Source organism: Panthera pardus, unplaced genomic scaffold (genome assembly GCF_024362965.1).
Source record: "Panthera pardus isolate Hobbes unplaced genomic scaffold, ASM2436296v1 HiC_scaffold_25, whole genome shotgun sequence".
Taxonomy (NCBI): Eukaryota; Metazoa; Chordata; class Mammalia; order Carnivora; family Felidae; genus Panthera; species Panthera pardus.
The window spans coordinates 28,309,480-28,322,619 of NW_026526821.1; the positions used below are offsets into that span (position 1 = coordinate 28,309,480).

At 62.2% G+C, this 13,140-nt stretch overlaps 1 protein-coding gene across 1 annotated transcript in view; it reads left to right on the forward strand.

Moving 5' to 3' along the window:
- Window positions 1-12,673, forward strand: part of SNPH (syntaphilin) — a 36,434-nt gene extending 23,761 nt beyond the window's left edge. The window contains 5 exon segments of the mRNA XM_053890375.1: window positions 269-908; window positions 1,603-1,710; window positions 5,148-5,297; window positions 8,308-8,617; window positions 8,619-12,673. Of these exon segments, the coding sequence (XP_053746350.1) occupies window positions 727-908; window positions 1,603-1,710; window positions 5,148-5,297; window positions 8,308-8,617; window positions 8,619-9,479 (1,611 nt within the window). The 5' untranslated portion in view covers window positions 269-726 and the 3' untranslated portion in view covers window positions 9,480-12,673.
- Window positions 12,674-13,140: the final 467 nt, after the last annotated feature.

The window sequence follows — 13,140 nt, forward strand, 5'->3', positions numbered from 1 at the left end:
GTCCTGACGCATGCCCAAATCAGCATGCGTGTTTGCATGAATGGGTGCAGGCTTGCCTGTGTGTAGCATGCGTGCTGGGGGGGGTGGGGGGTGGGGGGGATGGCCTGGCTGCACATGCTGCATTGTGGGCGGGCCCTGAGCATGTTCACTGAGATGTGTGTGGCCTGCCTTAGAAGGGCAGGGACATAGTACCTTCTCACATTCGTGTGTATCCGTATGTCTTTCTACACGTGTGCTGGTATGTTGGTCTGTCTTGTCTCCCCTATAGACAGGAAGCCCTGAGCCACACGCCAGCGGGCGCCCTGGGAAGGTGACGTCACGACTAGCCCAGCCTAATTTGGGGTTCCTGGTCCTGCTCCAGGAGTCCTCCAGCCTGCAGCCCCCGCCGAGGAGGGACTGTCTACCGTGGGGTGGGGTCCGAGTCAGGGATCGGGGGTCCCGGCTTGTAGTGTAGAGAACTCAGTGCTGTGCTGAGTCAGGAGCCCTGCCCCGAAGCCCGTGTGACCTTGGGCCAGGCCTTCGAGCTCGCCCTCCACATTCGATCGTCTGGAGAACACAGGGTCGGATCTCTGATTTCCGGCTGCCCCCGAGGCCCTGATGTTCGAGATTTTAAGTCAGGTGGCAGGAGTGTGCTAACTTCGTTGGTGGAGGGAGCTGTGGCCAGAGCCTGCCGGCCGGGCCCTCGCTCGGTCCTGGGGTGTCCTGCTGAAGGGCGAGAGGAGAGCCATGCCAGGCAGCGGCCCCAGCGAGAGGATGACGTGGCCTGGTCCGGCCCTCCCCGCGGCCCCCCCAACGCGCCCTCTCTCCTCAGCCCCGGGGACACCGCCCATCCCGCCCCTCACCCGGACCCGCAGCCTCATGGCCATGTCCCTGCCGGGCAGTAGACGGGCCTCTGCTGGATCCCGCAGGTGAGTCTCCCCCTTGGCCTCAGAGGGCGGGAGGAGGGAGGGTCTCCGTCCCCACTCTGCCACCAACATGCAGTGTGTCCGTGAGCAAGTCATTTCCCCAGCTTTAAAACTGGGCTGGCCAACACTCACCTCCTCCTGGAACTATTTAAGGGCTCAAATGACGCAGTGGATATAAAAGTTCTCTGAAGAATCAAACCACTGGATTCCTACCATCACCAGTGCTGTTGTTACGCTTCACAGTTACCGGAGGGGACTCACGCCATCATCCACTCTGGCTCACTCAGGCCCCCCTGCCCCCTTGACTTTGACCTTTGTCCCTACCCCTGCCTGCCCTGCTCTGCCCCACCTGTCTCAGCCCACTCAGGGCCCTCCTCTGGGGTTGGGGGACCCTGAAAGTTGAGGACCCCTGGCGAGACAGATGGGACCCCCCCCCCCTGCTGCCCTTGGCCCTGCCCAGCCTCCATTCCTGTCCTGGGGAGCCAGGAGGACCGGTCTGCTCCTGGTTTTCCATCTTGATTTGCGCTGTCTGTTCTGTCACCCCTGTCTGTGCGTCCCCCTCTCCCCTCTGCTTCTCTCCCCGGTGCCGACCCCTCAGCGGGGGCCCTTTGGGCCGCAGCGGCCTGGCGGTGTTCGCCCAGTGTCCGCAGCTGCCCGCCAGCCAGAACGAGCACCTGCCTCTTCTCCCTGCCTCCAGGCGCACCTCTCCGCCAGTGAGCGTGCGGGACGCCTACGGCACCTCTTCTCTCAGCAGCAGCAGCAACTCGGGCTCCTGCAAGGGCAGCGACAGCAGCCCCACGCCCAGGTAAGGCCTCCCCTGTGCCTGGTCTCCTGCTGGCTGCACACTTGGGCGCCCTGGGCGGGCCGGGGCTGTAGGACTCCAGCGTCACTGGCTGTGCGGGTCACTGTCCCAGAGCCTCAGCTCCTCCTGTTTGAGGGAGGGATGTGACACCGCCAGCCGCACATCACCCTGTGATGCTCTCAGAGCGAGGGCCCGGAAGTGTCTGGGACCCCGTCCCGTCTTCTTGCCCCGCCGTCCTTGGGGTACGGTTTTGTCCTTGCCGTTCCAAGAGGCTCCTACCCCTCCAGGCATCAGGCCAGCATCGGGTCCAGAAGGAACAAGGGCCCAGTGCAAGGCGCTCCTGCCTCCTGAGGAGGGACACCTTTCCCGGGACTTCTGTCTCCGCCTTGCCAGCTGGCACTGGCCGTGGCTGCAGGGCAGGTGGTGCCAGGCAAGATAGGTAGGGACAAGCCACTCGCGGCATCTGCCATCCCGCTCTCCTGAGGGGCCCCTGTGAGAGAGACCGAGGTGGAGCTGGTCAGGAGAGCGGAGTGTGTCACAGCGTGGCACCTGCCAGGCTGTGCCCTCAGGGAATGGCGGAACGTAACGGGAAAAGCAGGATCGGCTGGGGAGACAGGTGAAGGGAAGCTGTGCATCCTTGAAAACCAGGGAGGGACAGCCGTAATGGCGGCCCATCCTCGTTCCCCAGTGGAGCCGGGGGAGCGCGGCCTTGGCGTTCGTACTTCCCGTCTCTGAGTCTCCATTCCCTTATCTGTAAAGAGGGGCCAACATCCCACAGGTCTCTGTGGGTTGATGTCTGCAGGTGGCCCGTACTGGCCGCTGCCCTCGTGAGGACTTTGGTCCCACCTGGGGGTCCTGGACCGCCAGGCTGGCGAAGGCTGGCCTTGGCCTTCCCGCAGAGACGGTGTCATTGGTGTGAAGTGATGCTCAGATCAGGCCGAGACGGCTGTTCTCAGAGTTTTCCGCCACGACGCGCGTGACGGGTGACACACGTGTGCAGGACCCACGCCTCAGCCTCCTGGCTGCAACCCCAGCTCGGGGTGGCGCGCAGCAGGTGTGAGTGGCACTGACGGATGCGTTCCCTTCGAAAAGTATATGACGGGCAACTTTAATACTTCTTCACAGCAGATTTTTGCAACGCGTGTCATCACGGCAGTCCACGGGGGCGGCCCCAGCCCCGAGGCTGAGAAATCCCGTGAGAGGGTCTCCTTGCCCATGTGGACAGTGTCAGCTGCGGGTGAGCAGCGGGGCCTTGGCTGTGGCCTCGGTGCAAACAGCCAGGTGTTCCGGGGCGTGAATAGTGGAGAGCCATGAATCACGGTGTATTCTTCTTCTCGGTTATATATAAACATATTTTTTCCCCTTCAAGGATAGAGCTAGTGACTAAGAACGTATGAGTGTTAAGTGTTACATTAGAGCAAAAAAGCACATTAGAGAGAAACCCATGAAAGCGCATGGGAAGCGTGAGAATGGCTACTTGTTCTGTAATTCTCAACTGCGCTGGCTTAACTGATCCTGGAGCCCGGGGCCCCGCGAGAAGCCCCTTGTCACTCGGCACAGACCGGCGCCCCTCTAGCTGGAGTCCCTGCGTGGCAGCCGCCGGGATGTCCGCAGCGTGGGGCCCTGGCCCCCGCTGGCTGCCTTCTCTCTCGGAAGGAGATTCTTAGAGTCCGCAGAGGGGGAGTCCCCGGCTCGCGACCCACGCCACCCCTCTGCCCCTTGTCACGCGGAAAAACAGGCCAGCGTGTGATGTGACCTGAGTTAAACCTAGGGACCACGAGGCGAGGAAGTAGAGGAAAATCATTTCTCTTTCTCTCTGCCTCTGTCTACACATTCTCTTCGATGGCTGACGGTTTAGAAAGACTTCTTTCCTCCACAAACATTATCCGGCTCCCACAGAGCCGTTCACACTCCCTCCAGGGTGGCTGCTTCTGCGAACCAGGGTCAGACCTGGCGATGTCATTGCCCCTCCCTAGATGCAGGGGTGGCCGGCCCCTAAAGGAGCAGGAGTCAGACGGCCACAAGGCCTCTGCCAGGCTGTGTGAGAACGTGCCCAGGCTTTTAAGACAAGACCCAAGGAGGTTTCCTCGTGAACAGAACAACCCGCAGGCAGGAAGCTGTGAGTCGAGGTGGCTGGGCCGCGTGTGTTGGTGAAATCGGGTGCTCTCCGCTGGGTGCAAGCCTTGGCCCTCCGCCCTCCACTGGGTGGGAATCCCTCCACCTTTGCTGAGCTGGGTCCAGGGCGTGCTCACCACACACACACACACACACACACACACACACACACACACACACACCTGTGCTACCCGGGGCCAGGTTGCATGTGGCACCTGGCTTGCTGCCAGCTCAGGGTTCAGCCGTTAATGAGGAGAAGCCCCGAGCTGGTGAGCGATCACACGTGCGTTTGTGTGTGCCCTCAGAGCACGAGCGCGTATGCGGGTGGCAAGGGTCTGCGTGCATCTGCGTGCACCCGCGTGTGGGCCGGCGTCCTAGTATGCATGAGTGGCCCCTGAGGGTGGCTGTGGGGTGGCAGGACGCACGGGCACGGGTGTGCGCACACGCAGGTGGGGCCGCAGACACAGACGGACTGGGGTAATCGTACTCAGATGTGTACTCCAAGGAAATACGTGTGCATGGCCGTGCAAACTCGTGTGTCCGTGAGGATGGCAAGCAGGGTGTCAGAGTGTGTTTGGAGACTGCTGAACGTGCACACGTGTCTGCACCTGCTGTTTCCCCCACGGTCCTGCAGGCCAGGCGGTGACGGCTCTCGGCTCTGGGGGGTGTTTGCTCCTGCACGGCGGGGGGGCGGGGGGGAAGTCCTTGCCGCCACGCAGACCCTGGGGGAATGACACAGGGAGGGGGACCACGCCGGCCTCTGGCCCCCAAACTCATTCTCTGGGTTAGGAGCCTGGACACATGAGTTCTGGGATCGCCACTGGGACTGAGCTGACCAATAGCGTCAGGAGGGCAGAGAACACGGTGCCAGGCTGTGCGTGTGCTGTCGTGTGTCCCCACCCCAACTAGAGGACCCCCGAGCTCCCCACTGTGGTCTTCACGCAGAAGAGGTTTTATTTTTTTAACGTTTATTCATTTTTGAGAGACTGAGAAAGACAAAGCGTGGGCACGGGAGGGGCAGAGAGAGAGAGAGAGAGAGGGAGACACAGAATCCGAAGCAGGCTCCAGGCTCCGAGCTGTCAGCCCAGAGCCCGACACGGGGCTCAAACTTGCCGACCGCAAGATCACAACCTAAGCGGAAGTCAGATGCTTCACCGGCTGAGCCACCCAGGTGCCCCCAGAAGAGCTTTAACAGAACCTACCTTCCGGAAGGTCTGGGTGTTCTCATGCCCACCCGGGCTCCTGGAGGAAAGCCTGGCCCGGAGCTGTCTGGTGATGGTTGGGGACCTCTTCCTCCCTCCGTGCTGACATGTGTCCCCACGCAGGCGCTCCATGAAGTACACACTGTGCAGCGACAACCACGGCGTCAAGCCCCCCACCCCAGAGCAGTACCTGACCCCACTGCAGCAGAAGGAGGTGTGCATCCGGCACCTGAAGGCGCGGCTGAAGGACACGCAGGACCGGCTCCAGGACCGGTGAGCCGCTATTGGAGGGCTGGGGGTGGGTGGGCAGCCCTGGAGACATGCTGCCCTGGAGACCCAGGGCCCTGGGGCACTTCCAGGAGGAAGGAGCCGCTGAGGGCTTCCCGGCACCTGGCCTGCCCTTTCCTTCCGGCAAAGCCCTGGGGGAGCCCCTTTCCAGAGCCCTCAGCCACCCCTATGCTCCCCTCAGCTGCTCTCCCTGACTGCAGGCAGCTTCCCCTGACAGCCGGCCAGTCCTCCCCACACCCCAAGGTGGTGCTCTCCCACTTTGGGCCTGGCAGCCCCATTTGGCCACTTCTTACCCCCTGGCTCCCTTCCACCTGGGGAGCAGGGCCACAGGGCATCCTTCCTGGCTCACCTTCCCTGTTGGGGGGGAGGGGACACCCCCTCAGCCCCTGTTTGTTTCCACCCAAGGAGTCACCAGTGGGGGGGTGGGGGCTCTGGGCCCACCAGTTCAGGCCCCATAAGCCTTTCTGCTCATCTACTTACAGACGATGTGAGATCCTGAGAAACCTTTCCTGAGCTCCTACCCAGCCCAGGGGACCCCAGCCCCCCGGTCCCATCTGAGCTCATTCTCCAGACCTGAGGGCAGACCGTGACCCTCTCAGCTGCTACCTTTCTGGGCCAGCGGCTTCAATCTTTATGACTGAAGCTTCAGGACTGCCCTCTGATCTCTTCATCACCTTAATCATTTCCTCTGCGCTGTGTCAGTTCAAATTCGCAGCCGCTGGGAGCTGGATCCCACGCTGTGCCGGGCACTGAGGGCCGGGGCAGGCCACCGCGAGCATGGCTTCTTTCCTCTTTTTAAAAAACCCTACAATTTCCCTATCCAAAGTGTACAATTCAGTGATGGTTAGTATAGTCACAGGATCGTGCCCCCATCACTGGTATCTAATTCCAGACTATTCCCATCACCCCAGAAACAAACGCCATTCACAACCGCAGCCACGGCCCAGGCTCCTGGTTACCTCTAATCTTTTCTTTCTGGATTTGTCTATCCTGGACACGGCATATAAAGAGAAGCATACGCCATGCGTGAGCACCCCTTCCGTGACCAGTGCTCTGCCAAGTAGCCAATCCGGTTTGGGTTTGTTGTGGTTTTGAACCACAGGAAGTTACAGGTGGCATTCTGTGGGCCTCCTCGTCTGTAGAGTTGGGATTTCTATTTTTAGCCCCCATCATCTTCTCAGTGATGCCCTGGCTCTGCCTGGCCATTTGCACTAATGTCCTCAGGAAGCAGACGGCCCATCACGTCGCTTCCTTTCTGGGGCTGGTCCAGCGGCTGGAGCAGACGTCTGCCCTGTGTGGTTTGGGCACGACGCCCTGGCATGGACGTGCCGACACCTCAAATCCCTGGCCACGCTTGCGGGAACCTGCGGCGGCTCTTTGCTTGCCCCCCTGCCACACGGCCGGCTCTCCGTGTGTTTGCTTTGATACCTGCCTCCTGCAGTCACCTACCTTCTCCTTAAAGAAGCTTCTAGACTCTGTGCTTTTGTTTGCTGTGTCCCCACATCCCGAGATGGCCTTGCCCCCGTCCTGCTTCCTTGGCGAACTCCTCCTTCGAGGCTCAGTTCAAATGTAACGTCCTAGACGGGGTGGGGAAGCCACAGCTCCCTGGCCTGGGGTCCTACTGGCTCCAAGGAGAGAGGGGAAGGGCCCGGCCACACTGAGCATGCCCAGTCCCTTCCTCCAAGCTCCCTCTCCCTCCCAGGACTCCACGCCAGTGCAGAGGGTATCCGTAGAGTGAGTCCCAGTTAGGGTCCCCCGTGCCTGCTGGTACATCTAGTATTGCCACTCTGAGCAGCTCCATCACGGAGTTGTGTCCTTTTGGGTGGTCCAGTCCGCTGCTTTCCAGATAATGCCATCGCCGACCTTCACGGCCACCACAGCCCCTCATCCCGGTCCCTGTGACCATGAGTCCTGGCCTCGTTTCCTGAACTGCACATTCCATCTGACTCTGAAAAGCGCGCGGCGCTTGATCTGGAATGATGTCCCTGGTGGACTCCTGACCCTCAGAGTGATGGTCTAGCCACGCGTGGATTACATTTCCGTGAATTCGGGGCACGTGGGCCGCATGGCTGGGAGGGATGCTGCGGTGGGCACCCCCCTGACAGGACTTCCCGTCTCAGGAATGGCTTTCCTCCGTCCTCACTGCTTTCACTGCGTCCTGTCCGATCTCGCGCTGCCTTTACCTCCAGACTTGATAGGATGTTTGCCTAACTCGCCTCCGTCCCCCGCACCCCGGATTCATCTGTGACTCGGGGGTTTCAGACGCCTGTGTCTGGTGTGCCTGGCACGTGCGTCGCCTCTTGGGAGTGGCCCGTGCGTTTTTGTCCATCTTTTGGGCCCACCCTCTTCATAGTAGAAACACAGCAGAGACATTGAGTGTGACTAAAAGAGGGCCATCTGTTGTCATCACTTTCCTCTGTTCCACCCTCCACTCTTCATCCCCCCACTTGAGGGAAGGTGTGAAATCGGCAGCCTCCCCCCACATGGCGACTGGAACATCCCTCAGCAAAGCAAAGCGGCCCACGGCCTGCCCCCAGCGGTCCCCGGCCCGGTGTCCCTCCGCGGACAGTTTTCAGCACCGGATTTCATACGGGGCCGTGTTCCTTCCCCTAGAGCGGAGATTTTAGGTTTAGTTTTTATTGTCACGCGTTAAGATTTTAAAGTGGATGTGTTTGGTTTTTATAGCAGCAGCATATATGTATACACTGAGCGTTTTTCTTGTCTAATCTCTTCTGTAGGTGATGGATTTAAATGGGGACAGTCGTCTGCATTACGGCCTCCAGGGCTGGGGATGCAGAGGGGCCCGAATGTGTCTTCTCCCCCCCAAGAGGAGGCCCCCTTGGCCGCCCCCTTATCCCCCGTGGAGCAAGGAGGAGGCACTGAGTCAGGCCTTGTGTGTTCCGGCCCTCTGTCCTTAGTGACAGCCCCTTCCTTGCTTGCCCTTGGTGGTGGTGACGGGCCAGGCAGTGAGCGTGTGTGTGTCATCTGCTCGCAGGGACACGGAGATCGATGACCTGAAGACACAGCTGTCGCGCATGCAGGAGGACTGGATCGAGGAGGAGTGCCACCGCGTGGAGGCCCAGCTGGCCTTGAAGGAGGCCCGCAAGGAGATCAAGCAGCTCAAGCAGGTCATTGACACGGTCAAGAACAACCTCATTGACAAGGACAAGGGGCTGCAGAAGTACTTCGTGGACATCAACATCCAGAACAAGAAGCTGGAGACGCTGCTGCACAGCATGGAGGTGGCCCAGGACGGCATGGCCAAGGAGGACGGCGCCGGGGAGTCGGCCGGCGGGTCCCCCGCCCCGCTCCCTCACCCGCAGCTCCACCTACACCAAGCTGAGTGACCCAGCCGTGTGCGGGGACCGGCCCCCCGGCGAGCAGCCCGGGGCTTCGGGCGAGGACGGGGCTGACAGCGGCTTCGCGGTGACCGACGACACGCTGAGCCGGACGGACGCGCTGGAGGCCAGCAGCCTGCTGTCGTCGGGCGTGGACTGCGGCCCCGAGGAGGGCTCGCTGCACGGCGGCTTCAGCCTGGGCCCCCGCTTCCCTGCCAGCAACACCTACGAGAAGCTGCTGTGTGGCACGGAGGCCGGCGTGCAGGCCAGCTGCGTGCAGGAGCGTGCCATCCAGACAGACTTCGTGCAGTACCAGCCGGACCTGGACACCATCCTGGAGAAAGTGACCAGGGCCCAGGTCTGCGGGGCGGTCCCCGAATCGGGGCACGGGTGCCCGGAGCCGGAGCCCCGCCCCCCGGGGCCCAAAGACCCCGACTCGGCCGTGGTGGTGACGGTGGGTGACGAGCTCGAGGCCCCCGAGCCCGTCACCCGAGGGCCGAGCCCGCACCGGCCCGGCGCCGACCCCAGCCCGTCGGTGAGCGTGGCGTGCCCCGTGGAAGACGAGGAGGAGGTGGCCGCGGCCGAGAAGGAGCCCAAGAGCTACTGGAGCCGCCACTACATCGTGGATCTGCTGGCCGTGGTGGTGCCGGCCGTGCCCACGGTGGCCTGGCTGTGCCGCTCGCAGCGACGCCAGGGCCAGCCCATTTACAACATCAGCTCCCTGCTGCGGGGCTGCTGCACGGTGGCCTTGCACTCCATCCGCAGGATCAGCTGCCGCTCGCTGAGCCAGCAGGGCCCGGGCGGGCCGGGCGGCGGCTCCCAGCTGTGAGGGGTCCGCGTCCCCGCCAGCGGCTCCGGCGGCCCGACCACTGATTGTAGGGGTGCCGCTCTCCCCCTCGCTCGTTCCCGGAGGGCAGCATCTTACTTGTTTGGTCTCGGGTTTGGAAGTGGTTTTGTTTTTTTCTGGTTTTTTTTTTTTTTTTTTTTCAGGATGTGAACCGTGTCAGGGGGCTGAGAGTCAGGGTGGGGGGAAGGCGTCCCAAAACTTTGACGGGAGACAAGGGAAGAGAGACCGAAGGCAGGGAGGCACGCCGATTGTACGAACTGCAGACAGAGGAGGTAGCGAGGTCCCCCCGGCCCAGCCCTGTCCTCCTGGACCTTCCCGCGGGGCGGCCCTGGCCCACAGTGTCTCTGGTGTGTTGATCTGGGGAGGCTGGGCCTGAGACGCCTGGAGCCTCCCTGTCCCCCACCCCCACGTCCTGTCTGGTGGCCTCCCACCCACGCCTTCTCTCTCAGGCCGCCCCTTGCCCTGGGTCCAGCCTCCTGGGCCAGCATCATCTCCTCACCCGGAGGCAGCCACCTCCCAGAGTACAGGCAGCTGGCCCGGGACTCGGAGCCGTGTCTGCAGCCACCGGGTCTGGCGTCTTCAGGCCGCTCCCGGCGCTGGGATTCAGAAGCGTCGTCCAGGCCGTGGGCACGGGCCAGAGGAAAGACCGCGAGGGGCAGGAGGTGGCAGAGCGCAGCGTGGGTTCTCTGTGTTTGTTCGTCCTAGACCTTCCCCGGGATCCGGTCCCCTCTCGGCGCAGATCATTCCTCCCACGACAGCCGAGCCAGACAGGCCAGCGCCGGGGGCCGGAGTGCACACCTGAGCCCAGCTCCCGTCCTGTCCCGAGCCTCTGCCAGCACCCGAGGAGGAGGCAGGGGCCGGCGGCTCCAGGGGGCTCCTCCAGCCTTCCGAGATGAGGCCCCGCCACCGTGGGGACAGTCCTCAGCTGGTTTGAGAAGCCACAGGCCACGACCGCCCCTGGAGCTCACCCCGACTTGCTCTGGGGGCTTCAGGCCCAACTTCTGCTTTGCACTATGTTCACTTTGGGGCTCGGTTCTCACGCACCCCAGCGTCTCCACTGAGGGGTTGTTTGCCTTCGAGGGCGAGGGTTCCTAAACTTTGACCTATCTGCCTCTGGAAGGAATTCCAGCAGGATGGATGGCAAGATGGGATACTGAAGCCATGATGTTCGTCCAGGCCAAAGCAGGGTGCCCTGGGATGTCTCCCAGGCAGGGATGGGGCGGGGCAAGCGGGGGTGCCCTGAGCCTCCCCACTCACAGCCTGAGGCCAGTTGGCCTGGGAGCTTCCCTGGCCTGCCCCCCTCCTTCCCTGGGACATCTGGTCCCCCGGCAAAGCTGCTGACCTTTTACCACCACTGTTATTTGACAAAGTAAACCGCTCCTTCTCCCTGGTGGGGCTTACACCCATCTGGTCGCCCCTCCTTCAGAGGTTGGGCCCCGCATTTGGGAGGGGTTGGTGGGACCCCCGTGTCTTACTCGTCCCTCCGGCCCAGGGGCCCCTCCGGTTCTCTGCCAAGGCTGCTTGCCCACCCCAGCTGCTCCGACAGCCGTTGCCTGACTTATGGGCTCCGCCTTTCCTCTCTGCGCCCTCCACTCGGGGGCGGGGTGGGGGGGCACCTGCATGCACTGGACGTGGGCAGCTAGCCCAGCCATGGGGGCGACAGCCCCCTCTGCCACATGCTTTGTGCCTCCAAAGCTCCCCCCACCGGTTGGGGGCCTCAGACCAGCCATCCTTTGTGGAGCACCCTTACCCCAGCCAAGCCACACCTGAACTCCTGGGGCCCGGCTGGGGCTACCCCACAGACACTGGGGTCGTGACATGGAGGGGCAGTGGACAAACCCAATCCAAAGCCAAGCCGGGACTGGCCGTGGACCCAGCCTCCTGTGCCGTGTACTCACGAAGCTGCGTAGCGTCTCCTTAGAAACAGTCAAAGCTTTGCCGAGAAAATAAATGTATGGCTATATTTGACAACATAAAATCTATATATTTTTCACCACTGGAATCTAGTCGAGCCGCGTAGCCCCTCTGCTCTCATCTGTGTCTTGCTATCTGTGGCCTTCCTGTCGTGTCTTGTGTTTTGGTGGACGTGGTCCGGGCTGCTGGAGAAGGCCCTCGCCAAGGGCGGCGCATGAGGTGAGTGGGGCCGCTGCCCCCATCTGTTGCTGCTCCGGGTTGCCGGGCCCCCGCCCACAGCATTGAGGGTCTTCTCTTTTGGGGCCTCTGAGGGGCTTTACTTCTCCGTGTCAGCAGAGGCGGCGGCCCTGGGACGGACCCTGGGGGGGCCCCTGGCTGGCGGCCCGGGCCCGGCCCTCCGTGTGTGCGTGTGTGTGCTCAGTGTCCGCATCTATGCAAGAGGGGCAGCGCTGCGTGTGCGGCTCCGGGCGCCGGAGGCACAGCGGCCTGCCGGCTCGGGCTCCCAGCCCTGGTGACGCAGGGCACAGAGCGTGGGGCCGGAGGGCAAGGCCAGGGGCCCGGGCCGCCCGCACAGTGCTCCTCCTCCAAAGCTCCCCTTTTCCTTCTTGCTTAATACCTCCTCCTGCTGGGCTGTGGCCTTCCCCTCCTGCCCTCGGCTTCTGGAGCAGAAATCGTCGGGGCCTCTCCTCTCCCCAGCCTCCAGCTGGAGCCGATTGGATCCTAAGGGACATTTTCCCAGGAACCACCTCCTGGAACTGCTGGTCCCTTAGAGCCCAGTAGCCGGAAGTGGCTTCCACTTAGTTGGAGGGCCCGGGCCTGGGCCTCCCTGCTGCTCTTCTGGTCCAGGCTCAGGCAGGAATCAGAGCTGGGGCTGGGACTCTGCACAGAGAGCTGGCCTCCAGCGGAGTTTATTCCGAGCATCTCCCAAGGGGATAACTTAAGCTTTTCACTGAACACCCTTCCCAGTCGTCACTAGCACCGGGGAACTGACAGCGCCCTGGGGAGGGGCAGGCATCGACAAAGTTCTGGGACCAGGGCCCACTGAGGGCCGGAGCCCAGGGAACTCATGACCCCCACTCTGACCTAGGGGGACAGTGCAAACATGTCACGGTGTACTCTTCCATTCGGCCATCCCCTCGACAGAGAATTTAGGGGACACGGGAAGGGGGGAGGTGGGGAGGGTCTTCACTTTGTCTCCTTTGTCCTGTTCAGACAGAGTTGTACCTGCAGCAGACAGCTCTGAATTAAAGCATGAAAACGCAGCAAGACCCTCGGCCTGTTTTCTTTATGTCGTGTCTGTTTTCTGAGGAGGGGTGAAGGGGACTCAAACCGTCCCTGCCAACCTGGGAGTCCCAGGGTGCATGCTGGGAAAAGCTGAGCAGAAAGAGATCCTTTCTGAGCTGGAGGGAAGCAGAGAGCCGCGTGCAGGTTCCGTGCAGCCACGCATCTGTCTCAGCAGCTGGGATCACTCCCCTCCCGGGTCATGTGAAGGATCCAGACGGGCGTCCCCCAGCCTGCCTCAGGGTCAGACTTGGCAGGGCCTGTAAATGCACCCCGTCCCCTCCCAAAGTGGATCTCATACCTGCTCGGCAGATGCAGACACAGGCTGAGCAGGGGTGCTCCGAAGCCGGTGCCCCTCCTCCAGAGCCCCGCACCGCTCCCTGGCTCTAGTCACCCCTGCCTCGGACCTGCAGGCAGCACGTGACGGTGGCAGGCTCTCAGAGACCTG